This window comes from Hibiscus syriacus, unplaced genomic scaffold (genome assembly GCF_006381635.1).
Source record: "Hibiscus syriacus cultivar Baekdansim isolate YM2019G1 unplaced genomic scaffold, ASM638163v2 tig00111008_pilon, whole genome shotgun sequence".
NCBI classification, from domain to species: domain Eukaryota; kingdom Viridiplantae; phylum Streptophyta; class Magnoliopsida; order Malvales; family Malvaceae; genus Hibiscus; species Hibiscus syriacus.
The window spans coordinates 1,237,104-1,259,899 of NW_024062951.1; the positions used below are offsets into that span (position 1 = coordinate 1,237,104).

Here is a 22,796-nt window from a genome sequence, read left to right on the forward strand (position 1 = left end):
CAAAATCTTATGCCAAACCAGATGCTCAAAAATCCAATAAATAGTTCATTGAAAAGCGTTTAGCATTAGCATTGGAACTTCAGTACAATGAGTCCTCAATTAAACAGAATTACCAACAGTAGCGAGAATGATATCACAGATCATTAATTTTCCATGGATGTCAGGTTTCAGATAAACAACACACGAATCGGGATTTGACGATATGTAAGCGAACCTTCAGATTGCCACAAATGGTTTGCACGACAGCTGAATTGAGGGTTGTGTTCAAGAATAGTGTAATTCAAGAAGAAAGCTAGTATACATGAAGAAATCAACACAACCTGTCCAAAATGAAGGATAATAATGTGTCCCCTTTATCAGAACTCTCACGAGTTATATGTGGTAAAATTAAAAAGCATTGCACCAACAGGTAAACACTAAACAAAAGAAGACTGGGGAACAAAGACAAGTTCCAAACACAGAAACAGGTACTTAATAGTGAGGGGAATATGGCTATTCCTAGAGGTCCTAAGATCGAACAACTGCATCTGCAGGGTATATACCTTATCAATAATTAAAAATAATTATGAACAAATACTATGTTACAATTATCACGGTCCCAGACTATTAAAAATATATATATATACATAGTTGAGAAGGAAAATTTATGTGGGGAGTGGAGAAAATCTTAAATATAAGTTGATCAACAAACGTATTTGGGAAGCCATAAACAAACACGGATTTCACGTCATAGAATGGGGATGGATTCAAGCTCTCGATACCATCGAAATGGAACCCAGGTAAGGAGGTGGAATTGGTGGATTAAAATCTATAACTGTAAGTATATATGTATATGTATATGTATAATGTATAATGTTATTATAAAATATGACATAAAATTAAGTGAATTAAATGATTAATTATATTACATGTGTCGTAGGCATTAAAGTGTCATGGAATTAAAGTGTAGATGTCATAAGTTGTATTTATAATTTGATGAAGAGTAGAATTATAAATACTTAATAAATTGGCATGATATTTATTCTATATAAAGAGGTAGTTGTCATCAATAAATATGTTAACTTGTATTACTCAGATCATCTAGTATTTTATTCTTGATGTTTTCGCATAATAGATCTTGAGTTCTTGATTTTATATCAATTAGATTTTAATTCTAATAAGAATACTCAGGGTAAGTGCTGAGATGCGAGGACAACTTCGACATCATCAGCAATTTGGCTGTCACTGCATGAGATATATAGCATATGTTGTAAATTTACAACGAAATATGGGAGCTAGCTCAATGGTAGAAGTGTGTTGTTTCTCACATCAAGGCCCAAGTTAAAATGAAAACAGACAATGATTAAGTGAAATATCTTATCTTCTCATGATCCCTCTTCATAGCCCATACACCCTTCTTTCTTCCCAATATCCCTTTTTTTTTAATATGTATATCGTTTTATTATGTGTGATTCTTCGTTCAAATTAAGAAAGAACTTTTGAAAACTATCGACACTCACGTTGTATATCAATAAATCATAACAATGAAAATTCTTTTTAATATTAAGAATGCAGATGGATGCATATTTTTTTAGGTATGGATGATTTAAATATAGTCCAAAAACAAGAATTTTGAGTTCTCATGAGATCTAGGGATGGGCACGGCACGGGTCGGGTCGGGTTTTTGATCGTCCCGATTCCGACCTGAAAATATTTTATTAATACCCGACTCTGTCCCGTTCCGATAATTTTTAGGTTTTCTCATGCCTTGAACCTGTACTGATTTTTAGACTATAAATATGACCCTGACATGAACTATATCAATATTTTAAATGATTAAAATAATACATTTTTATAAAAATAAAAATATTTAAAATCTTAAATATATTATATATTTTAAACCGGGTCGGGTCGGTGATTTTTTACCTTAAACTCGGCCCCGCCCCAAACCTACCTAGTATATAACACATCCCGTTCTGTCATGAACCCTGAAATGTAAAAAAAAAAACCCACCCCTGTAAGATCAGGTCGAATTGAAACCTGTCGGGTTCATGTATTTTAACCATCCCTAACGAGATCCAATTGATATTTTGATAACTTCGATGGTTTTCTTTGCGGGAAGCTAGTAAGTAAAAGGGTACCGATGACATTGGGATTGTCTTCATTGTGTGGATGAACAAATGAATGATATACAAGTATTGTCTTCGTTGAAAACAAAGAACAAATTATTTTCTTATACGTTTTGTCTTTGATTGAAAACAAATTAGAAAGTTATTTACGTTTTCTTATCTGTAATTGTTTATACCACAATTTAAGTGCACGCACTCACAAAGCCAAGAGCCCAAGACTGTCCTTTATTGAATACCAATATATAATGTTTTCTAGTGTTGGGGACTGTCAAGATAAATATACAAAAAGATAAACGTCGTGGGAATGCTCGGTGATAATGTGAGGGTGAGATCATAGGAAGCACGGAGGTCAATTGCTGATGAAAAGCCGTGGATCACCACCATCTTCTCTCGTGCAAGAAAACTAACAACTGAACCATAACGCCGTCTGTGGGAATCGAACCCACGACCACGTGGTTAAAAGCCACGCGCTCTACCAGCTGAGCTATGTTAACATAATAACAATCATATATTTTGTTATATTTTAATATAATTATTGCCAAACCAAGCAAAAAAAGAAACTAGTTTTAATTTCCTATATTTCTCTAAACTTTATGTGCAACTTGGATCCTTTCAATGATACTTCTTTTTGCTACGTTAACAGAATTTAGAATTTTAATTTATAATATACTTTTTTATTAGGGATATTCATACCCGGGGAACTTTTCCTATTTTTTTTTATAATTAAAAATTTTATTATCCAAACAGCAAAGTTTTGCTACAAATCATTCAACCAATCAATACAAAAAGGAAACTATGTACACCTAAACAAAGACAAGTGAATGGAGCTATAAACCCCAAGCATTACAAAGGTTAAGATTAGTACTATCTAGCCTATTGATATTTTTCCCCCTAAGACAAAACCGAACAACATCAATGATTTCGGTTAGCAAAATTGCAGCAGGTTTTGACCGATGTTGGAAAATTCGTTGATTTCTTTCCTGCCATATAGTCTAGATAAAAGCAGACCAAGCTATCTTTAAAATGAAGGTGATAAGAGATTTCCCTTTCCATGAAGTGCTTGATGTAGCAACCGTTTCTTCCCATGATAAGTTTGTAGGATTCATTCCATTCAATATCAAAACAGAATTCCATAAGCAGACGGCTAGTGAACACTCAGAAAATAGGTGGTTTCTTGTCTCGTGAGATAAGTTGCAGTTTACACATGTTGTATCAGTGCTAATTCCCATTCGTTATAAGCGGTCTCTGGTCTGTAATATGTCCTGTAGAGTCATCCAAACGATTAAGCAATGCTTCGGGATATGCATTGGAAATCAAATAAGTTTATGCCATGGAACTTTCTGCCCTTTTGGTCTAATCTCATCCCAAACTTCCTTCATCTGAAGCGAGTTTGAATAAAAAGATACTACATCAGCCCTCATTTTTAAAATTCTTTTTGTGTTCCAGCTGACATTGGAGGCAGGTTCAAATTGCCATAAATCGATCTCTTTGTTGACATAACTTTTTAGCCATGCAACCCAAAGGGATCCATCACCAGTCAGAATTTTTCTTATGAGATGAATAATACAAGCTCTATTCCAACTTTTGATATTTTGGTTATGACATATTTTATACTTTTTAATAAAAAGGAATGCTATAAGAATAAGAGTTTTGTTTGGTTTATAAAAGTTTTAAATTTAGTTAATTAAGTTAACAATATAACGATAATAGTCTTATCTTGTACCAGGTTCGAAGAATATATTGAAGATGAAGATATGATAAAAAAATTATATAAGATATAAAGTGTTTATCTTGACTTACTTCCGATAGCCGAAACGTCGTACAATGACTCGATTAAGGGCTTGTTACTAATCGTGCCATAATGTTTTCTCATTTTTTATACTCTTCGTGTTGTTTCTATAAAATATAGGTGATCAAAATGAAAATAGATAACAATTAAGCGGTCATATGTATAATTTATCTATAATAATATTACTCACAATACAAGCATTTGGAAACAAGCCAAATAAACAAAATTGCAAAAAGGTTAGCTGTTGCATATTAATTCGAAATCTGTTGAGTAGTTAATTTGATCTCTTTGTTCGTTTCAAAAAATTTTTTTTATCTCTTTGTAATGTGATCCTATCCATAAATAAATATACTCCCCTTTCCATACCTACTTTTATTTATTATATAGCTTTTTGTGGTAGTAAAGCTTAAACCTTTTGTTTTCCTTTTGAGAACCACAAGCCAATTATTTAAATAATTCTTCATCCAAAGACGAGTTGGTGATCCAAGTTATTGCAAAACTTGCAACTCTTAGTTCAAATTGTAGAGTTTAGCCAAATAATCAGTTTCGCCATTTATTTTACATATATGCGTTGCCCTTGCCTAATCACCAGTAGGCGAGTGCCGACGGCTGAGTAGTTAACCTACCTCTAATTAAGAACAATATGACTTTTTCTCGTTTTTTCACATTTTCCATGTAAATAATTTCTACTACTTTAACTGCTTTGCCGTTATGATCTAGCATAATTGAATCACTTTTAAGCATTTTTTGAATTAGTAACTGGAGAATAAAAGAAAATGATGCATACATTGAGGTCTAAACCAATTGGACGGGTGCCCAATGCTTATGAAAATGGGGTAAACTACAAGTTTACTATCTCAACTATCACCTTTGTTCCGTTTTGGTCATCCAACAAATTTTTTTTTGCCTTAAAATCATGCCCAACGTTACTTTTTAATTTCATTTTGGTTGTCTACCCTTGAAAAATTAACAGTGAGGTTGGCGTGTCATCATGAGATAATACCATGTCACCATTGGAAAAAAAATTAAAATGTCACGTCAGCAGTTATGTTAACCTTTTAAATAGCGAGTGACTAAAATATAACGTTAGGTATAATTTTAATTTAAAAACTAATTAAATGACCAAAACAAAACAAAATTAATAGTTGGGATACCAAAAATACACCCCTATATATCACGAAGCTTGACTTTTATTTAAACCTAGTTTGCATATTTGTAAATTTATCTATAATTTTAAATCTGTTTGAGATTTTAAATGTTGTATAAACTCAAGTAAAATGTATAATTATATTAACATTTGGAAATAATATTTTTATAATATTCAAACAAGAAAACATATTATTATTCATATAATTGAAAATGTATAATAATTATTTATGTTTTTTGGACACTTATTTATATAAGCAAATATATAGTTATTCATATAATTAAAAATATTTATTTATATATTTTGGATAATTATCCATATAAACATATATAATATTAATAAAATTAAAATATGTAATAATTAATTTTTGGGTAATTATATATTTGCACAACTTTTTCACTAATATCTTCATCACGTGCACGGTGTATAAACCATGAATGAAAATATAAATTATATATAATATCAATATATTATTTTATTATTAAATAATAATCAATAGGATAGATATAATTAAAAATAGATAATCTTTAAACTATATTATACGGTGATCTAATAAATATTTTTTTTAAAATATCCCGTTTAGTGATGGTTAAAACATATATTCCATTTTGCATGGAATAATTGTTAATGATAACTACATTTTAAATATATTAATTACTAATGGTCAAGATTAAGATTAGTTTATCCTATAAGCAACAAATTTTATTTAATTATGTGATTATCTTAATTAGAAACTTGATTCGAGTGTGTGCGCGACAGTTTTGGTATGAAGAAATAATGAGCAAAAGTCGCTCGAAACCCTACCATTGTAGCCATTCATACGCCTTGCTGCGTAATGTAAAAGTTGAAGACAACCAATAAACTAAAGATAGCTAATCTTCACCACTGCAAATGAAATTACTTTCTGTCATAAAAATCACAGTCGGCTCACTCGTTTAATAATTGACTAACTATTTAGATTCCTATTAATATTTAATACGCCAACTCAAAAGCTCACTACAGCACAACTTCCCGTGCCATTACCAAACAAAATCACATAACTCATTCACCCCAAGTTCCCCCCCCCCCCCGGTACAATCACAACTTAAAAACTATTATGACACAATTCCAATAAGTGATTTCAGTTCTAAAAAAAATTATTTTTTTAAAAGATTCATATTCGAACAAACGTATTTGTTGAATATGTGGACGTTATCAATAACTAATTTTTAAAAAATAATAGTATTTTATAATTATTTCAGACTATTCCACTAAACAAGTAATTGATAGTAAGAATATGTTTAAATGCGTAAACTATATAACCTGCTGAAACTGAAGAGGATTGTCAACGTGAAATTATTCATTTATTCTTTGTGGTTGCGAAACCTAGCTTCTGACATGGCTGCGTAGGTGAAATATTTATTGCTCCAAAGTAAAAATTACTCGGAGTCTCCATTCAATACGCCGACACCAATAATTTCCATGGCATCTTAAAAACTGCTTCCATATTTATGAGATACCTGCAAGGTTTTTCTCCAAAGGGGAAAAAAACATGGTACAGACAAAGAAATTCAGAGGTGTCCGGCAGCGTCAGTGGGGCTCTTGGGTATCTGAGATTCGCCATCCTTTACTGTAAGCCCACCCACACCCTGCCCACATATTCATATTTATATTATATACACTGATTTTAATTAACGTGTTTGATATTGGGGACAGGAAGAGAAGAGTATGGCTAGGCACATTTGAGACCGCCGAGGCAGCGGCAAGAGCATATGACCAGGCTGCCATTTTGATGAATGGACAGAATGCCAAGACCAATTTCCCCGCAGATGACAAGCAAGGTGGTCGTATCGACGATGAGTCTCCGTTGCCGGCCAAGGCTCTTTCTGAGCTTCTCAATGCTAAGCTGAGGAAGTGTTGCAAAGACCAATCTCCATCTCTCACTTGCCTCAGGCTCGACACCGATAATGCTCATATCGGAGTTTGGCAAAAACGTGCAGGCACTCGTTCGAGTTCCAGTTGGGTCATGAGGGTTGAGCTCAGGAATAACAAGATGATTACACCGGCATTGGATGATGGATCGGCATTATCGCCGGGGTCGTTGCCGCTTGATACGGCTGATGATGTTGAAGGGGAAAGTCATGTGATAGGAGAAGAAGATAGGATTGCGCTGCAGATGATAGAAGAATTACTCAATTGGAATTGCCCTATGACTTCAACCGGAGTTTAGGGGAAAAAATATCCATGGAATACCATGTACATCCTCATTTTATCAAGCCTGGTGCAATAAGCAGTATTTTGCCAGGTAATTGTGGAATTTACCATATGAAAGCAAATGTAAGCACCAGTGCAACAGTTTAACCTATTAATCCAAGTTTAATGTTAGTTATCTGTTAGAATTTATAAGCATGTGTTATAACGTAAATACAATAATAACGAATTTAAAATGGTTGTAAAATAAAGAATGTCAAGGTTTTATGTGGAAATTTTTTTCAAAAAATAACTACGGGAAAGAAGGAAAATTTTCATTGAGTTAGAAACAAGGAGAATATAAGAGGGTTTGGATAAACAAAAAGATTTTTAACCCTAATCGCTAGTATTTATTTATAGTGATTGATATTTGATTATAAATAAAATTTGTTTATCATAAATATGCTCGAAGTATGTTTTCTACATAAAAGAAAAGGATAAAGTACACTAATGGTCTCTTGATTATAGAGTATTAATTTATTGAGTCTTTTGGTTATTAAATGTTGCAAAATGGTCATTTAATTACAAGATATTGTTTTGTTGAGTCATCTGACTATTAAAAATTATAAAATGATCATCTGACTATTCATATGTTCCAAATTTATCATTTTCCGTTAAAAAATCAGAGATCATCTGAGTCAGACTTTAACTTACTCATTAGGATATGATAACAATTTGATTCCAAAACTGTTTGAGATTATTTTGTGGATCAAGTATTTGTTTACATTATATTATCAAGACAGTTCTTGAAATATTATGTCGTCGAGCTAGGGTATGAAAACAACAAATGTGCTAATAGACTTCATTAAAATATGAATTTATCATATCTCAGTCAGTAGGTTACATTTAGATATACGTCCATCATATTTTTAACGAAAAAAGACGAGTTTGGAACATATGAATAGTCGGGTGATCATTTTGTAACTTTTCATAATCAGAAATTCAACAAAGGAACACCTTATAATTAGAGGATCATTTTATAACTTTTAATAGTTGAAAGACTCAATAAAATAATATTATATAGTCTATGACATCCAATTCCTTAGGAAAAGATAAATCAATCTTACATTTTGATAAAAAGTAAGATTTTCAAGAAGAGAAAAAATCTCAAGGCAAATTACGCCATTTTTAAAATCCATCTCTTTGTGATTGAAGAAATGAATTGTCATCGTTAAATTTTACATCCTTGAATACGAAGGAGTAAATCATTTTCAACAACTCTAATATCTTTGAGTATGAAGGATTAGAATAATATTTCTAAAATTTATCATCTTTGGTACGAAGGAGCAAATAAATTTTATGAAATTCATCTTCTCGAGTAAGGAGTGGAAATTCATCAGCAAAATTTATGAAGGCATAGAGATTGTGAGTATCAACATAACAGATTGCTTCGTGAACTGTTCAAAATACATAAAAAAAACTACCGTAAAAATAATCTAACTATATGAGACCGTTGAATTATATGAGACCGTTTGATTTTTCCTGATAAAAAATATATCATGCTGAATGAAAAAAAAAGTTCAACTGTCATACAGATAAATAAAAATGTACTTTAAAACCAGACCAACAATCATACTATAAAAACAGAGAAGATACACCACTCTAAGAATATATTAAAAGAAAGAAATAAAAAAATAGTATTTATTAGATGTAAATAAAATACGTGGCTCTAAAATATAGTAAAATAAAAATTTTATTATAACATGAGAAAAAAGCGCCCCACGTACATTATAAAAACCAAATCTTTTGAACTTCACCCCCTTAAATCCGCTCGTTGTCTTGACCCCTTCTCCTTTCCTCTCTGCATCTTCTTCTCTCCATTTCCCCATCTGTGTATCTCCACAAAACCCGAAACCAACAATGGGAAAGGGCGGATATTTGAGTCACAGCGTCATCAGGAACATCCTTCTCTCCTACGCCTATGTCACCATCTGGATCTTCCTCAGCTTCTCCGTCATCGTCTACAACAAGTACATCCTCGACAAGAAGATGTACAATTGGCCTTTCCCCATCTCCCTTACCATCATCCACATGTCCTTTTGCGCCACCCTCGCTTTCCTCCTCATCAAGGTCTTCCGATTTGTCGACCCCGTTTCCATGTCTCGCGACCTTTACCTCTCTTCCGTCGTCCCCATCGGTGCCCTTTACTCTCTCAGCCTCTGGCTCTCCAATTCCGCTTACATTTACTCGTCTGTTTCCTTTATTCAGATGCTCAAAGCCCTCATGCCGGTGGCTGTTTATTCCATTGGTGTTCTTTTTAAAAAGGAGGCCTTTAAGACCGCTACAATGGCCACCATGTTGTCCATCTCTACCGGGTCGCCATTGCTGCTTACGGTGAATCTAGATTCGACACCTGGGGAGTGATTTTGCAGTTGGGAGCCGTTTCTTTTGAGGCTACTAGGTTGATTATGATCCAAATCTTGCTTACTTCTAAAGGGATCAACTTGAATCCCATTACTTCTCTGTATTATGTTGCACCATGCTGTTTGGTTTTCTTGTTGGTGCCATGGATTTATGTTGAGTTCCCGGTTTTGAAAGAGACTTCAGACTTCCATTTAGATCTCCTCATTTTCAGCACCAATTCTCTGTGTGCTTTTGCTCTGAATCTATCTGTCTTCTTACTCGTTGGAAAGACGTCTGCTTTGACCATGAATGTGGCTGGGGTTGTCAAGGACTGGCTGTTGATTGCCTTCTCATGGTCAGTGATTAAGGATACAGTGACGCCCATCAACTTGTTCGGATACGGGCTGGCGTTTCTGGGTGTTGCTTACTATAATCATTCCAAGTTACAGGCTTTGAAGGCTAAAGAAGCTCAGAAGACCACTGGACAGGCTGATGATGAAGCTGGGAGGTTGCTGAAGGGTACAGAAAGTGAGAAACTGGCTCCAAAAGTGGATCCAGGAATTAGACGATGACGACGATCAAATAAGGGCTAAAAGAGACAGATTTGGATGATGATCAAAAGGTTTTTTATTTAAGATCAGAAGGAAATGTTGCTCTTTTGGCTGCATTTGGGTTTTGGTATGTTGGTTTACAGGTCACCAATTCATTACATAAGCTAGTTGTTATGGCCATTTCATAGTAACATTAGGGGCTGGAATTAACATATGTTCCTTCTTGCATGATTGGTGTTGACAGAGGAAGAAGAATTTCTTTTATTTATTCTTTTATTTATTTGCATTATGATGGAAGCTATAACACCACAATCTCATCCTTCTAAATAAATAAGCCCAGTCGAATTCAAGTATTGCTAAACCCGATTCAACTCGAAAGCTCACAGTTTAAGATTATCAAAGCTCAACTCGAATTCAAAATAAAAAATTAAAGCTCGACTCAAAAGAACTTTGTTTACATTATGATGGAAGCTATAACACCACAATTTCATCATTCTAAGGTATCTTTTTATCTTTTTGCCTACTCCAAATACCCTTCTCATGGAGCAGCCGGCACCTTCCATTGCTTAGCAAAATGTAAAACAACGAGGCTAAGGAACAAAATTGTGGAATCTGTCAACAAAATATTCACATCACAAATAAATGCAAGCCACCAAATTGCTTCTCGGTTACTCCAAGAATCAAGCATGAATCGTTAAACAACACATTTTCGTTGAGAATACATCTGAGAGGGAGGGAAGCTAAACTAACAAGTACCACCCCTTCCAACTAAGGGACTTAAACCCTCAATGCCACCTGATCTTGCCATGTGATCTTTCGTTTCCCGACTCTGTTCGGGCCGCTTCCAGTGTTCCAGCAGGCGGATAGTTTAATATCGTTGTGCTGCTCATCATTTCCTATTCGGATTGAACTTTTCTTGAGTTCCTCTATTCTCAGTGAGTTATCATTAACCTGTAGTTTTTCCTCCTCTGTCTGCAATAGAATAAAAGCCAAGAAGAAATCAGATCAAGATCAAAGATTGTATACCATGCAAATTTGTAGACAATAACACATACTAACTACAAGTAGATTACCGAAATCTGGTTTAAATCAAAAACCGGTGCCATGCTTCGAGCAGCAGCCTCCTTTTCACTGTAAAGCCTTTCCTTCTGGTTCAAGTCAAGAGCCCGTAAAGAACTTCGCAGAGTAAGATCCTCCTTCCCACCGAAAACTTTCAGCTGCTTTTGGTTTAAGTCGATCATAGGAGAAGGACAAGTGAGTAAGGTTTCCTTTTCACCATAAGTCTTTCCCTTCTGGTTCAGATCAGAACCTGTAGCTAGGTGTCGCAAAGAATGTTCCTTTCCCGTTGATTTCTTTCCCTTCATATTCGGTTTACTTCTAATCACCATATTCTGTGGCGGTGCAAAGATTTGTTCCGCCGGGGTGTACGAAGATCGGTTTTGCATCAAGAATTTGTGCCTCCTTCTCAAAAACCTAAGAACAAAAAAATATGATCAAAACTCAAAATATTAACTCCAGTTACTCCATGTTAATAATCACAATGCTAATGTTATGCAAATCATACAAATTTATGGAGGAACAATATCATTTACCGGACTTCGGCCAACAGAGTCGATTTTCGTTCTTTCAACATCTGCAATTTCTTTCTCATGGCATCTGTTTCCTGAAAAACGCACATCAGAAATAAGTTGAGACTATAATCAGGGTCTACAAACAAACTAGCAATTCCAAAAACAGTTAAATTTGATACAACATTAAGCCATGAAACGATTTTGATGCAAAATATCAATAATTTTATCATCAAACTTTGCAGTAAACAATATACACAATCATGTTGATCAATCAAGCCTATGAAAGCTCACCGGCCCAAAACAATAGAGAGGACCATCATTTGAAACAATAAGATCCAAACGATCTAATAAAAAAAACCAGAGGAATAAAAACACCGATCTAATAAAAGCTTAAGAAAAGTAACTCAAAATCTAAACAATCAGCAAGAAAGCCATTACCTTGTGTAAGTCTTGAAAGTCTTGCATGAGGCTCTGGTGCTTGAACCTGGTTCTTTGGTCCTCATACATGGCGTATGGAGAATACCCCACAGAAGCAGCAACCACGTTCATCTTCTTCATGGTTCAGAACACAGGTATGAGGGCTAAAATAAGCAAATATGTAGAAGAGAAAGAGACAAGAAGGAGAAAGAATAAGGGTTATTCGATAAGAAAGAATGAGATGTGGGCATGAAATGATAAAAGGGAAAGATTAAGTGTAGAGAGAGAGAGGAAGGTTCTGGCTTTCCTGTTCAATCTGTTAAAACTCTGACCAAGACAAAGAAAACCCAAAGAAGTCCACATAATAACAAGAAGGTGAAAAAATGTAACTTTAGAGAGTTGAGACAGTGATGAAGATGGTTTTTTTTCCCCGGGGGGGTTGCAGAAGGGTATTTCTGGTAAACATGGGTTTTTGGATGGAGCACATTTGAAGACATCTACATCTATCTTCTCTATCTTTGCTTTCTTTTTCCCTTTAATTTTGGTTTTTTTTCCTTCCTCCTACTAAACCATAAATTATGGTCCAGCTGATCTGAGCTGGGCCATTGAAATAAAGAGAGAGTTTGGTGATGTGTGGACTCTTCGAGGGTGCGTGGAGTTTCCATGCTTTCTTTTTCTTTGTGTTTTTGATGTGTGGGTTTGCTGAAAATAAAGCAATGAAGATAAATAGGATGATGCTGTTTTTCTGATGTGTTTGTTCTTCTTGTCTTGTTGGTGCTGGTGTTGGGGTGTTTCAGCTGCTCAAGGTACCTTATTTTTAGGCTTTGACAGGCGCAAAGTGATGATTTTCTTTTGGGATAATGGCACCGTTACCCCTCTTCTTACTATATCTTTTAATATTCTATTATACTTTTTAAATGTTCCGTGTAACACCGTCTAATCATATTTACTAAATTAAATATTTTAATTCAATGTAAATTAAATATTCTGAATAAATATTAATTTATAATCATTCTAGATTATTAAAAAAAGTTAAATAACTAAAATATAACTGTATAAATAATTGAATGACTAAGTATATAATTCACCCATAGGATTATTTCATACCCAATTTCTTATAGATTCCCTAATTCACCCTTTACTTTCCTTTGTTGTCAAGGATTCTTTCTTCTTTATCCCACCACCTTCCAAATCCCCATCATCTATTAAAAAAGAAGAAGGGAATATACCCCAATTTTAGCTTCAAGTTAGAAAGTCACAGTCAATCAACTTAAGTGAATTCACTATGCAGGCTGCCTTAGTAGTTTCCCCTGCTATTAAAAGGGATAAACTAGTAATCCCCCCCATCAAAATCCACCCACCAAACCTATCCAATGAAACCAGCAATTCATCTGTTATAGACCCTTTGAATTCATGGTTTAAGAAAGCTTGAAAAAGCTGCTATGGGATCCTCTTGAAATCTATAAACACCAGTGTCGGTGACCAGATTCTTGCTAATTTGTTTATTAAATTTTTTGCAACTCTTATCTAAAAGACACAACAAATCACATGTGTGATGCATATGAATGGTTTTTTTTTTTAAAGAGAGATGGGATGGTTGTTAGTTGTGTATGTATGTATGTATTACTGTCAGTTTTCAGAAAGAGGGCACAGAAAACACTAGCTTTTCCTCAATTATTAATTCCTTTACATAGACGTGGGATGTTTATAACTTTATATGATATAGATATGTGGGTGTGTGAATTATTTGGCAATGCATCAACATCCCACATAAATATACTTTCAGCTTATGCCATGGATTCATCATCATCAGTTTAAAAGATTGGAAAAAGAATGTACTTTACGTCCCCTCTATTGTTTCTCATCTGTTTAAGCTTTTTCAACTGTTATGAGGCACAGAGGTAGCTAGGTAGCTAGCTAACAAGCATGCACTCAAAGCTTTTTTTTTAGTGGGATAAAATCAAGTGCTGGTAACTTTGCTTATGAGTTAAGCCAGTGGGTCATTATATGACAAATAGCAAAACAAAGTGGCCACTCACCACTTGTAGTGCTCATTGTTACTGTTTACAAATCAGAATTGTTCCTTTTCTTGATCTTTCTATTTTGTGTGCAACTGAGAAAGTTAACTAAATGATAGCGAGAACTGGGAATGATATTGTTATACTTTCGGAAAACATAGCCCGAAAACTATTAAAGATCTTAAAAAAAACTCTATCTTCTGAGTAGAGTCTTCAAAAATTCGGCAGAGATGATATCTCCAGAATTATTAATCTTTGACATAATCTTTAATAAAGTTGAATATAATAACTGAAAGTTATATTTATATAGTCTGTCAGTTTAAAATAAACATAATAATCTTAAATTTAACACCAACTGTCGATATAATTCATTTATTCCCATCAACAACGTGAATGGTGTAATCGGCCAACCTCAAAACTCATCATAGATGACATTTAACAAATTTAGATTCGAGTTTCATATGCAAGCTTTCAACATCACCCTCTGGTTTGGAGCAAGTGAAGGATCTGATTAGCCCTTTTTTTTTCTGTTCTTTCTGAAGTAGCCGACTTATCTTTGAATTGTGAATGCATCATCAATTTGGCGATCAATGTTTGCTTTCCCTATCCTATAGAAAGCTGAAACTGACCGAGAACCGCAAAAAAGAAAGAAAGAAAAGAAAGCTATGGCAAATGACTGACCTAGACTTGTACCGAGTTCATATAGCATGTACCATTTCTCTATGATAGACCCTGCAACTGTGTACTCTTTTAAAAGTCAAAGCTATATATTTTTTTCTCTCCCTTGCTTTTGGATTGAGGACCTACTTGAACCAGCAGCTCGATGCCATACGAACATGGATCTACAATTAGGGATGCCATCGAATCCAGATAAAATGACCAGTACATCCCCTATCTACAATACTTACTACACAAGCATTTCTTGGGTCCATATTAAGAGATGTAGAGCTGTTAAATATATATGAAGGCCCAAAAGAGCCTAGTGTAAGGATCCCATCACTGTAACATTGGGAGGCGTACCCATCACAATGCCACGTCACCATTAGAAAACATAGAAAGTATCGGGCAGCATGCAGAAGAAGGAATTTGGAGTGGAAATTTTGATTCCAAAGAAAGGCTGAGTTGATTGAATTTGGAGGTTTCAGTGGCAACTTTTAACTCACAAGGAGAAGAAGGTAACTGTTTTTTTTAGTTCTGAAATTTAATCAAGATCAAGTAATTAACTAGCTAATGCATGTTATATGTAGTACATTTCACATCTACTGTTCAATTCAGAACTTTTCTTTATTAGCATCTCTTTATTATATAATTCAGGAGGATGTGAGCAAATCCTTTTCCAGCCTGCTGGAGCAAAGGAGGAGATGGATCCATTTGCTGGTGCTCTATATGGAGCCACAACGGATTTGATCGAAACTGAATTCGGTGCTTACCCGGGGACGCTCTTAGGATCAAGCAACGTAATATGTGAAGTTCTTAACTTCTTAAGTAGATGATCTTCCTTGAGTGATGTAAGATTTTTACTTGTGAAACATGTCGTAGATCGGCCGATATTTCTCGAATCTGCAATATTACTTCCAAGTGAATGAGCAGTATGTGATGAATAAGTTGAAGTTAATCTTGTGCCCATTTCTGCATAAGGTATGCACTAGTAAGTACTTTTGCGTCCAAAATCAGTATGGAAGTCCATCTTAGAAATTTGTCTCTGATTTCTTTGTTTCCTACAGGGACACTGGGTGAGAGCAACTGAAAAACTAGGCGGTGACTTGTCTTACAAGCCACCTATCGATGACATAAACACTCCGATTTATACATACCATTGATGGCATTTGGCACATATGTGGTTCTAGCAGGCTTCCTTTTAGGCATCAATGGAAAGCAAGTCCAACTTCCCTTTCTAATCTTAATAATTTGATTTAATCATCAAATGGACTAAACCCGCTGGTAGTGACTAACATTTACTTGTTTTTCGCAGATTTAGCCCCGAAGCTCTAGGTGTGCTAGCTACAAATGGAGTGCTCTGCTGGTTAATCCAAGTCCTTCTACTTGAAGCAGTTCTGCATAAACTTGGAGAAGGAGACGTGCCGTTGCTCGACGTAGTTGCGTACGGAGGATGCACATTCGCTGCGGCTTCGATAACTCTAGTTTTGAGGATTGTTTGGAGTTACAATTTCTATGTTGTTGCAGTGTGGGAATGTTTGTTTATGGGGATGTTGCTTGTCAAAATTATGAAGAGAATTTTGATTGCGGAGGTGAGAAGTTGTGAAAAACATTCAAGCAAGCGCCATTATCTTCTTCTTCTACTGGCTGTTGCTCAACTCCCATTGCTCCTTTAGGTTGGAAATATTGTGTAGTCTGACTTCTAACAAAATATTAAAATAAATAAATTATCAACATGACCTTATTAATAGACAGTTTACAATTTATAATTGAGTTAAATATATTTTAGTTCTTAAAATTATATCATACTTTAATTCTAAATTTTTCTATTCAGTTTAATCACTAATCAAATAATTTAAGTGGCACCTATGTCAATACTTGAAGTTAGGGATGGGCATGAGTCAGGTTTCGGCCAACCCGATCCGACCCGAAAATTTTACATTCTTCACCCAACTTGAAAAATATATACCTCCACCTGACTCGAACCCGATCCGACTTTTTGAGATAAAATCCGAACCCGACCCGAAATAATAAAAAATATTATTATTTTTACTAAAAACAGTGATTTAATTGAAAAAAATAATATATAGAAGGATATTATTGTAATTATTCCTAAATATATAAGGTAAAATTATATTTTTTTGGTCGGGTCATATATTTTTACCCTAAACCCGAATCTAACCCAAACATCACATTTTAAAAACCCTACCCAAATTCGAATTAAAAAAAAACTCAATCTAATCGGGTCGGATCAAAACCCGTTGATTCAGGTCTCATGCCCATCCCTACTTAAAGCATGTTCTAACTAAAAGTGTTAGAAAAAAACTTGTAATTTTAAGATAGAAGCGGTACATGACTTACTTTTCAAGGCCTGAAAAGCTTTTACAATGCATCACGTCATTTAAATCTCATAGTTTTCTTTAACTAAAGGGCAATAGTAATAGTGAAACCATTGAAAATTTGTCGATAAAAATTGTATATAATACTTATTTCTTATATCTATAAATGCAAAGTCTGAATGAGCATTATAAACAATCAATATTGAAAATATAATACATATTTCTCTAGTTCTAATACTTCATGTTTTCTTATTTTTTTTCATAACATATACATATTCAATTTAATATATTATTCTAATATTTATTTTTGTGATTCGGTCGTATGATTCAATGTTATCATACAAATTTACGCTATAAATAAAAAATAAAACTAATTCATACGGATAAGTAATTATATTATAAATAAATCTCATTATTTCTCTGTCTAATTTGTAATGGAAAAAAGGGAGTTTGGGTCAGGCCATGGGAGGCATACAACTTTCACTTTTGGGCCCGATGGATCCTTCCAAATTAAGGCTAAAACTAAAGGAAATCTTCTACTCAAGTGCTAAAGCATAGGCTCATTATTTTGTTCTTCATTACCAGTGGACCAAAAAGCTGAATAATCCCTGATTCTGTTGAAAGGATGAGAATTTAGATAACAAAAGATTTACAACAAGGAAGCCTGTGTTATCTTCCCTCTTCGTTTATAAACTGGTGGTTCTGTTGATGTCAGTCTGAAATAAATGTCAGCTTCCCCTTCAATTCGCTGCTGTAAGCTTTTCTTTCCTTCTCCCAAAGCCAAACTTCGCATTTGCTTCTTCACTATCTTTGGCCTTTACTTGGGTTTTGGTCGTTGATTTAACTTTATTTCACTAATCAAGAAAAGGGTTTCCTCCTTCCTTCTAGATGATTATATCTTTTAATTTTTTGTTTGCCAAAACTCGGCATACAAATTTCTCACAGGTTGCTTCGTGATTCTGGTTTCAGGGGTGGATTGTAATTCCATTAATCATCTGTCTTTGCCTCCCGGGATTGGGCCATCAATGCTTTCGTACCACTCAAGAGCTGATTTTGTGAAACTCAACCTTTGCCCGGGCCTTAGTTCGCTTTCTTCTTTGGAGGTATGCATCATCTGCCTTTGCATTTTTACTTCCCTTGAACTCCATACTCGGCTACCGGACATAATGTTGAAGTTCCATTTGTTAAATAATGTTTCTAATTGCGAGCTTGTTGAAATTTAAAATTTTCATATATTTTAGATTTTAAAATTTTTTGTATTTTATATTGATAATATGTTTTTGTCCCTAAAATTTTATAAGTTCCATTTATCTTCAAATTTTATAAATTCACTATCCTCACATAAAATCTTGCTTCCCCGTAGTTAATGGTTGATTGAAACTTAAACCAGTCTGTATAATGTTCCTTAATACATTAATATGGATTAAGAATTTAGCTTTTTGCTTCTGAGTTCTCATTTTTGTTTCAGTTTGACTTGATTCGGTTTATCATTCGTCATTTTCATATTTAAAGATTGTCATTCGGAATAATTGAATTATAACTGTTTAGTTATGACTCTTGGCATGTTTATTAAAAGCCAGCAGTTTAGTAATTTTGGATGAAATATGGAATTCTTGAGTCTCTTTGTTTCCTGATTAGCTGTTAGTTTTAGAATACTTCTAACAAGTATGCGTATTTTCAAAATTGGTGCATTCCGCAGCGTAGCAGTGGTGAACTAAAACTCCAGTCAAAGCCTATAGTGCCTTTAAGAAACTTTCATCAACCGTGTGCATTGGTAGTTAGATGTGATCACCCTCAAAATGAGGATTTGCCTCGCTATTATTCGAAGAAAGAGAAGAAGCCCTTCCCTGTACCCATAGTGGAGCTGAGGCGAGCTGCTAGGGAGAGGTTCAAGAAGAGCAGAGGCCAGCCTAAAAAACCGGCTCCACCTCCGAAGAACGGCTTAATCGTTAAAAGCCTAGTACCCCTTGCCTACGATGTGCTGAATGCAAGGGTTACATTAATTAACAATCTCAAGAAACTCTTGAAGGTGGTGAAAGTTCATGCTTGCGGGTATATTTTTCTCCCTCTACCGTACTTCTTTCTTTGTGAACATCCTTATTCACAAAACCATGTTGTTTTAACCATAATGACTAGGTATTTAAGATTTACCAACGGCCCCTGTTATGTTTATTATGTAATTAGACTTGATTTGTCTGTAATCATAATCAGAGCTCGTTAGCTTTTTATAAAATTTATTTTCCGCTTTGAATGTGAATAGATAGTATGCTGTAGTGATATCTTAATCTTACATGTTTGCAGCTTTTGTAATGAAATTCATGTTGGTTCTGTCGGGCATCCATTCAAGTCATGTAGGGGTCACCGTGCTTCCATCCGTAACGGCCTTCACCAATGGACATATGCAACTGTTGATGATGTAGTCTTGCCAGTCGATGCCTACCATCTATATGATCGCCTTGGAAAGCGTATACGTCACGATGAGAGATTCTCCATTCCTCGGATTCCCGCAGTCGTTGAGCTCTCCATCCAAGCTGGTGTTGATGTTCCTGAATATCCAACAAAGAGGAGAAGAAAGCCAATCATTTGGATTGGTAAAAGCGAATTTGTTGATGCTGATGAAAGTGAACTACCAGATCCTGTTCCTGAAGTTCCCTTGAAACCATTATTGACCGAAATACCTGATCCGGAGGTAGTAGCTCCTTGCGATGAAGACGAAATAATCCGGCTTGCTGTGGAAACACTCGAAGCATGGGAACAAATGAGGAGAGGAGCTAAGAAGCTAATGAGGATGTATCCTGTGAGGGTTTGTGGATATTGCCCGGAGGTGCACGTTGGTCCCTCGGGGCACAAAGCACAGAACTGCGGTGCCCACAAGCACCAGCAACGAAATGGGCAACATGGTTGGCAAGCAGCAGTGCTGGACGACTTGATACCTCCAAGATATGTGTGGCATTTGCCTGAAGCGAAGGGACCGCCTTTGCGACGGGAACTCAGGTCTTTCTACGGGCAAGCCCCAGCTGTGGTGGAAATTTGTGTGCAGGCCGGTGCTGCTGTGCCTGATCAATATAAACCAACCATGAGGTTAGATATCGGGATCCCCACCAGTCTTAGAGAAGCTGAAATGGTAGTGTGACCCTTTGACGATCTTCGCTTCTTATGTTGTATTCTTCATGTATTGTAAATTATAATTGAATATTTATGTCGACATAGAGTTGTTCACCAACGAACTATAGTTTCATGCACTTGAGTTCTCACTTTTCATTGTTTCCGATCAGTTTGTAGAGCTTGCTTATACCATGCAAAGCACTAATTTGGATTCTTATTTATTTATTTTCCTTAATAACACAGTTAAATTCGTCCTTTAGAAAAGTTGCAGGATGAACAAAACACTATTCAGTGCGTGAATAAACATTGAAGAGATTGCCCAAGGGTTTCATATAAAACAGTAATAACAGAACCAAGTAACTACTGACCGCCGATGAACCTGTACCAAGAAGGCTTAAAAAACTAATGATTTCTATGACTGAAGATTCAAAGCTGAAGCCAAACCGCAGTTATTTGGTACAGACGTACACAAATTCAAAGTTATTTGGAAGCCTGAAAACATTCCCGTGGACCAGTTTCCACCCCGACTCCTCTCGAGTTTCTTCTCGGGTTTCAAGTTGGTTGTACTTTGAGATATCCCGATAAAGCCCGCAGCATGATCATGGCCACCATCCCTGAGAGGAAAAGAGTAATCATCAAAGAATTAGCAATCGAGAAGCAGTGAACCTAATCATCAGCCACCAGACTATAACAAGTACAGCATGGGATTGTTCATTGTTGTTTTATGAAGAATTGCAAGGCGGCATTACCTGGAAATCCACCAGACTATAACAATCCCGGTAGAATTTGCCAGTGGATCCTTGTGATATTTGATTGTAAATGCCAGTGGATAAAATGTTTTTCATTTTTGCTCTGCATGTAAAAACCGGCATTGTTAGCTTCAACGACATGGCAAAATGATTAAAATTATTCTACAAAATTGCCAATCCATCTTTCATTTACCCCAGCATACTTTCCTCTGAGACCAACATGAGATCCTTGCTGATACACTACAGCATTTTCCAGATCAAACACATCATAAATATCAGTTGCTACGCAAAACAAGAAATGGAATACCAGAATCAAGAATTTCCCGAATGCGGTCACCAACAATGGATCCCCCTGCATGAGTGGAGAGAAAATTAAGAACGTCGACTAAAACTACAATGAAACCATCACTTTGATTGAATCAAAGAACATGAAGGTCGATTATTGAACTTGAAAAACTCGGTAAACTGAGGATCGGAACTACTTGTATTGATAATACATTGCCGAGCTTTGTACTACAGAAAATTACAAACTAGAAACCTGTCCAGCTTTATATTAAGTGGATCAAGTACTAAGTGGTAGATAAACCAAAAAGAAGTTGTATTAGTGGTAAGGGACAAGAGTAAATTATGCCAAAATGAAAATGGATTCATAATGTGAATCAATCAAGGACTAGCAAGCAGATGCTCCATTAAGAGAAAGTTAGTGGTGGTGGGTGATGTGAGCCGTTGATATGCATTAGAGTTTTACCCAAAGAAATGTGGGACGTTGGATGATAAAAAGGGATTATATATATATAAAAGCTTCCAAGTCCCTGTTTATCACCAGATTAAGCTAAGAAAATATAGAGTGTTGTTCTTTGTCTGGCAATGCCGGAGGAGAGCATTACCCACTAAATAGAAGCATAAATTGATGGAGGTGAATTTGGATTAGATTTTGGGTCGAAATTCATAGTTATTTTAGTGAAATAATCCCACATCACTGATACATTTGAAATACAAGCTATTTAAATAGTCTAATGAGACACAAGTTGTTTGCCGAGTGGTGTAGCGCCTGCTTGTAACCCAAGTGGGGGCAACAAAGTTGTTTGAACTTTGGTACGGTTCATTGAGTCGGTTCTTGTGACTTCCATCTAGCCTGCCCATTCCAAGCTAGGAGTTGAGCAATGGGACTTGTGCGAAAGCTTGGTCTCTTGGCTCCTAGAGAGGAAGGCATAGCGTGAGGGTGGGTTCACAGAGCACAGCAAGCGACAACTTCCCTCTCTTGGCATTGGAAGGATAACAGGCTGGTGTTATCTTGGTTCCGATATGCCTTTCTAAATGAAACGTTCATTTTTCAATTCTGAAAAACAAGAGAAGTTTTGCTCTCCCTCTCTTTCAATCTATTTTTATCTTTGAAAACTACATGTTCATTGATCAAACAACAAAACCGCCGTAAAAAAAGAGCTATAAAAAGGATGGTATATATATTCCATGCTCGTGAATTTAGTTGTTCGAAAAGGAAAATAAAAACCGTAGTTGGTTGAAATGTTGAAAGTCAGAACAGCCGAGAGAAACTGAATTACATATGAACGGAGACGGCAATCGCAATCCTTCCAAGCATTACTGTAAATAATGTTAATACAAAACAAAGTTTTGTTTTTACTTTATCTTGAAGCACTATAGTCAACAAATTTACCCAAAAAGAAGATGGAATTATAAAACCAATTGGGTTTTAGGGTTCTAACTTTCCTTTACTTGGATTGTGTGAAAGTTTTGTTTTTGGGTTTCATCAAT

General features: G+C 35.3%; 3 protein-coding genes and 2 pseudogenes across 4 annotated transcripts; 4 read left to right on the forward strand and 1 right to left on the reverse strand.

Annotated features, from left to right (window-relative positions):
• Nucleotides 1-6,309: 6,309 nt before the first annotated feature.
• Nucleotides 6,310-7,423, forward strand: LOC120149667 (ethylene-responsive transcription factor SHINE 2-like). The gene is made up of 2 exons (XM_039162394.1): nucleotides 6,310-6,655; nucleotides 6,740-7,423. The coding sequence occupies exons 1-2, from the start codon at nucleotides 6,576-6,578 to the stop codon at nucleotides 7,251-7,253; spliced, it is 594 nt and encodes a 197-aa protein (XP_039018325.1). The 5' UTR covers nucleotides 6,310-6,575; the 3' UTR covers nucleotides 7,254-7,423.
• A 1,569-nt stretch (nucleotides 7,424-8,992) lies between these two features.
• On the forward strand, nucleotides 8,993-10,838 carry LOC120149665 (annotated as a pseudogene).
• On the reverse strand, nucleotides 10,794-12,989 carry LOC120149666. Its single transcript, XM_039162393.1, has 4 exons — nucleotides 12,177-12,989; nucleotides 11,760-11,830; nucleotides 11,241-11,640; nucleotides 10,794-11,139 (listed from the first exon to the last, which is right to left on the reverse strand). The coding sequence occupies exons 1-4, from the start codon at nucleotides 12,294-12,296 to the stop codon at nucleotides 10,945-10,947; spliced, it is 786 nt and encodes a 261-aa protein (XP_039018324.1). The 5' UTR covers nucleotides 12,297-12,989; the 3' UTR covers nucleotides 10,794-10,944.
• A 2,020-nt stretch (nucleotides 12,990-15,009) lies between these two features.
• Nucleotides 15,010-16,524, forward strand: LOC120149729 (annotated as a pseudogene).
• Nucleotides 16,525-17,726: 1,202 nt separating this feature from the next.
• LOC120149664 (APO protein 2, chloroplastic-like) lies at nucleotides 17,727-20,423 on the forward strand. Of its 2 annotated transcripts, XM_039162391.1 has the most exons (5): nucleotides 17,727-17,922; nucleotides 18,139-18,272; nucleotides 18,869-19,076; nucleotides 19,173-19,221; nucleotides 19,471-20,423. In XM_039162391.1, exons 1-5 carry the CDS (start codon nucleotides 17,895-17,897, stop codon nucleotides 20,300-20,302), a joined length of 1,251 nt encoding a protein of 416 aa, XP_039018322.1. In that variant the 5' UTR covers nucleotides 17,727-17,894; the 3' UTR covers nucleotides 20,303-20,423. The 2 variants fall into 2 exon arrangements, with proteins under 2 accessions (XP_039018322.1, XP_039018321.1); XM_039162390.1 differs by having other exon boundaries at nucleotides 17,729-17,922; nucleotides 18,869-19,221.
• The last annotated feature ends 2,373 nt before the right edge of the window (nucleotides 20,424-22,796 follow it).

What these genes read in the sequence shown, in the direction of transcription:
- LOC120149667 (XM_039162394.1), top strand. Translation starts at nt 6,576, where the DNA reads ATGGTACAGACAAAGAAATTCAGAGGTGTCCGGCAGCGTCAGTGGGGC. An exon ending in GAGATTCGCCATCCTTTACT is followed by an intron (nt 6,656 to 6,739) that starts GTAAGCCCACCC and finishes TATTGGGGACAG; the next exon opens with GAAGAGAAGAGTATGGCTAG.
- LOC120149664 (XM_039162390.1), top strand. Translation starts at nt 17,895, where the DNA reads ATGTCAGCTTCCCCTTCAATTCGCTGCT. An exon ending in TTCCCCTTCAATTCGCTGCT is followed by an intron (nt 17,923 to 18,138) that starts GTAAGCTTTTCT and finishes TTCTGGTTTCAG; the next exon opens with GGGTGGATTGTAATTCCATT. An exon ending in GTGAAAGTTCATGCTTGCGG is followed by an intron (nt 19,222 to 19,470) that starts GTATATTTTTCT and finishes ACATGTTTGCAG; the next exon opens with CTTTTGTAATGAAATTCATG.
- LOC120149666 (XM_039162393.1), bottom strand. Translation starts at nt 12,296, where the DNA reads ATGAAGAAGATGAACGTGGTTGCTGCTTCTGTGGGGTATTCTCCATAC. An exon ending in ACTCTGTTGGCCGAAGTCCG is followed by an intron (nt 11,641 to 11,759) that starts GTAAATGATATT and finishes TTTTGTTCTTAG; the next exon opens with GTTTTTGAGAAGGAGGCACA. An exon ending in TTGATTTAAACCAGATTTCG is followed by an intron (nt 11,140 to 11,240) that starts GTAATCTACTTG and finishes ATTCTATTGCAG; the next exon opens with ACAGAGGAGGAAAAACTACA.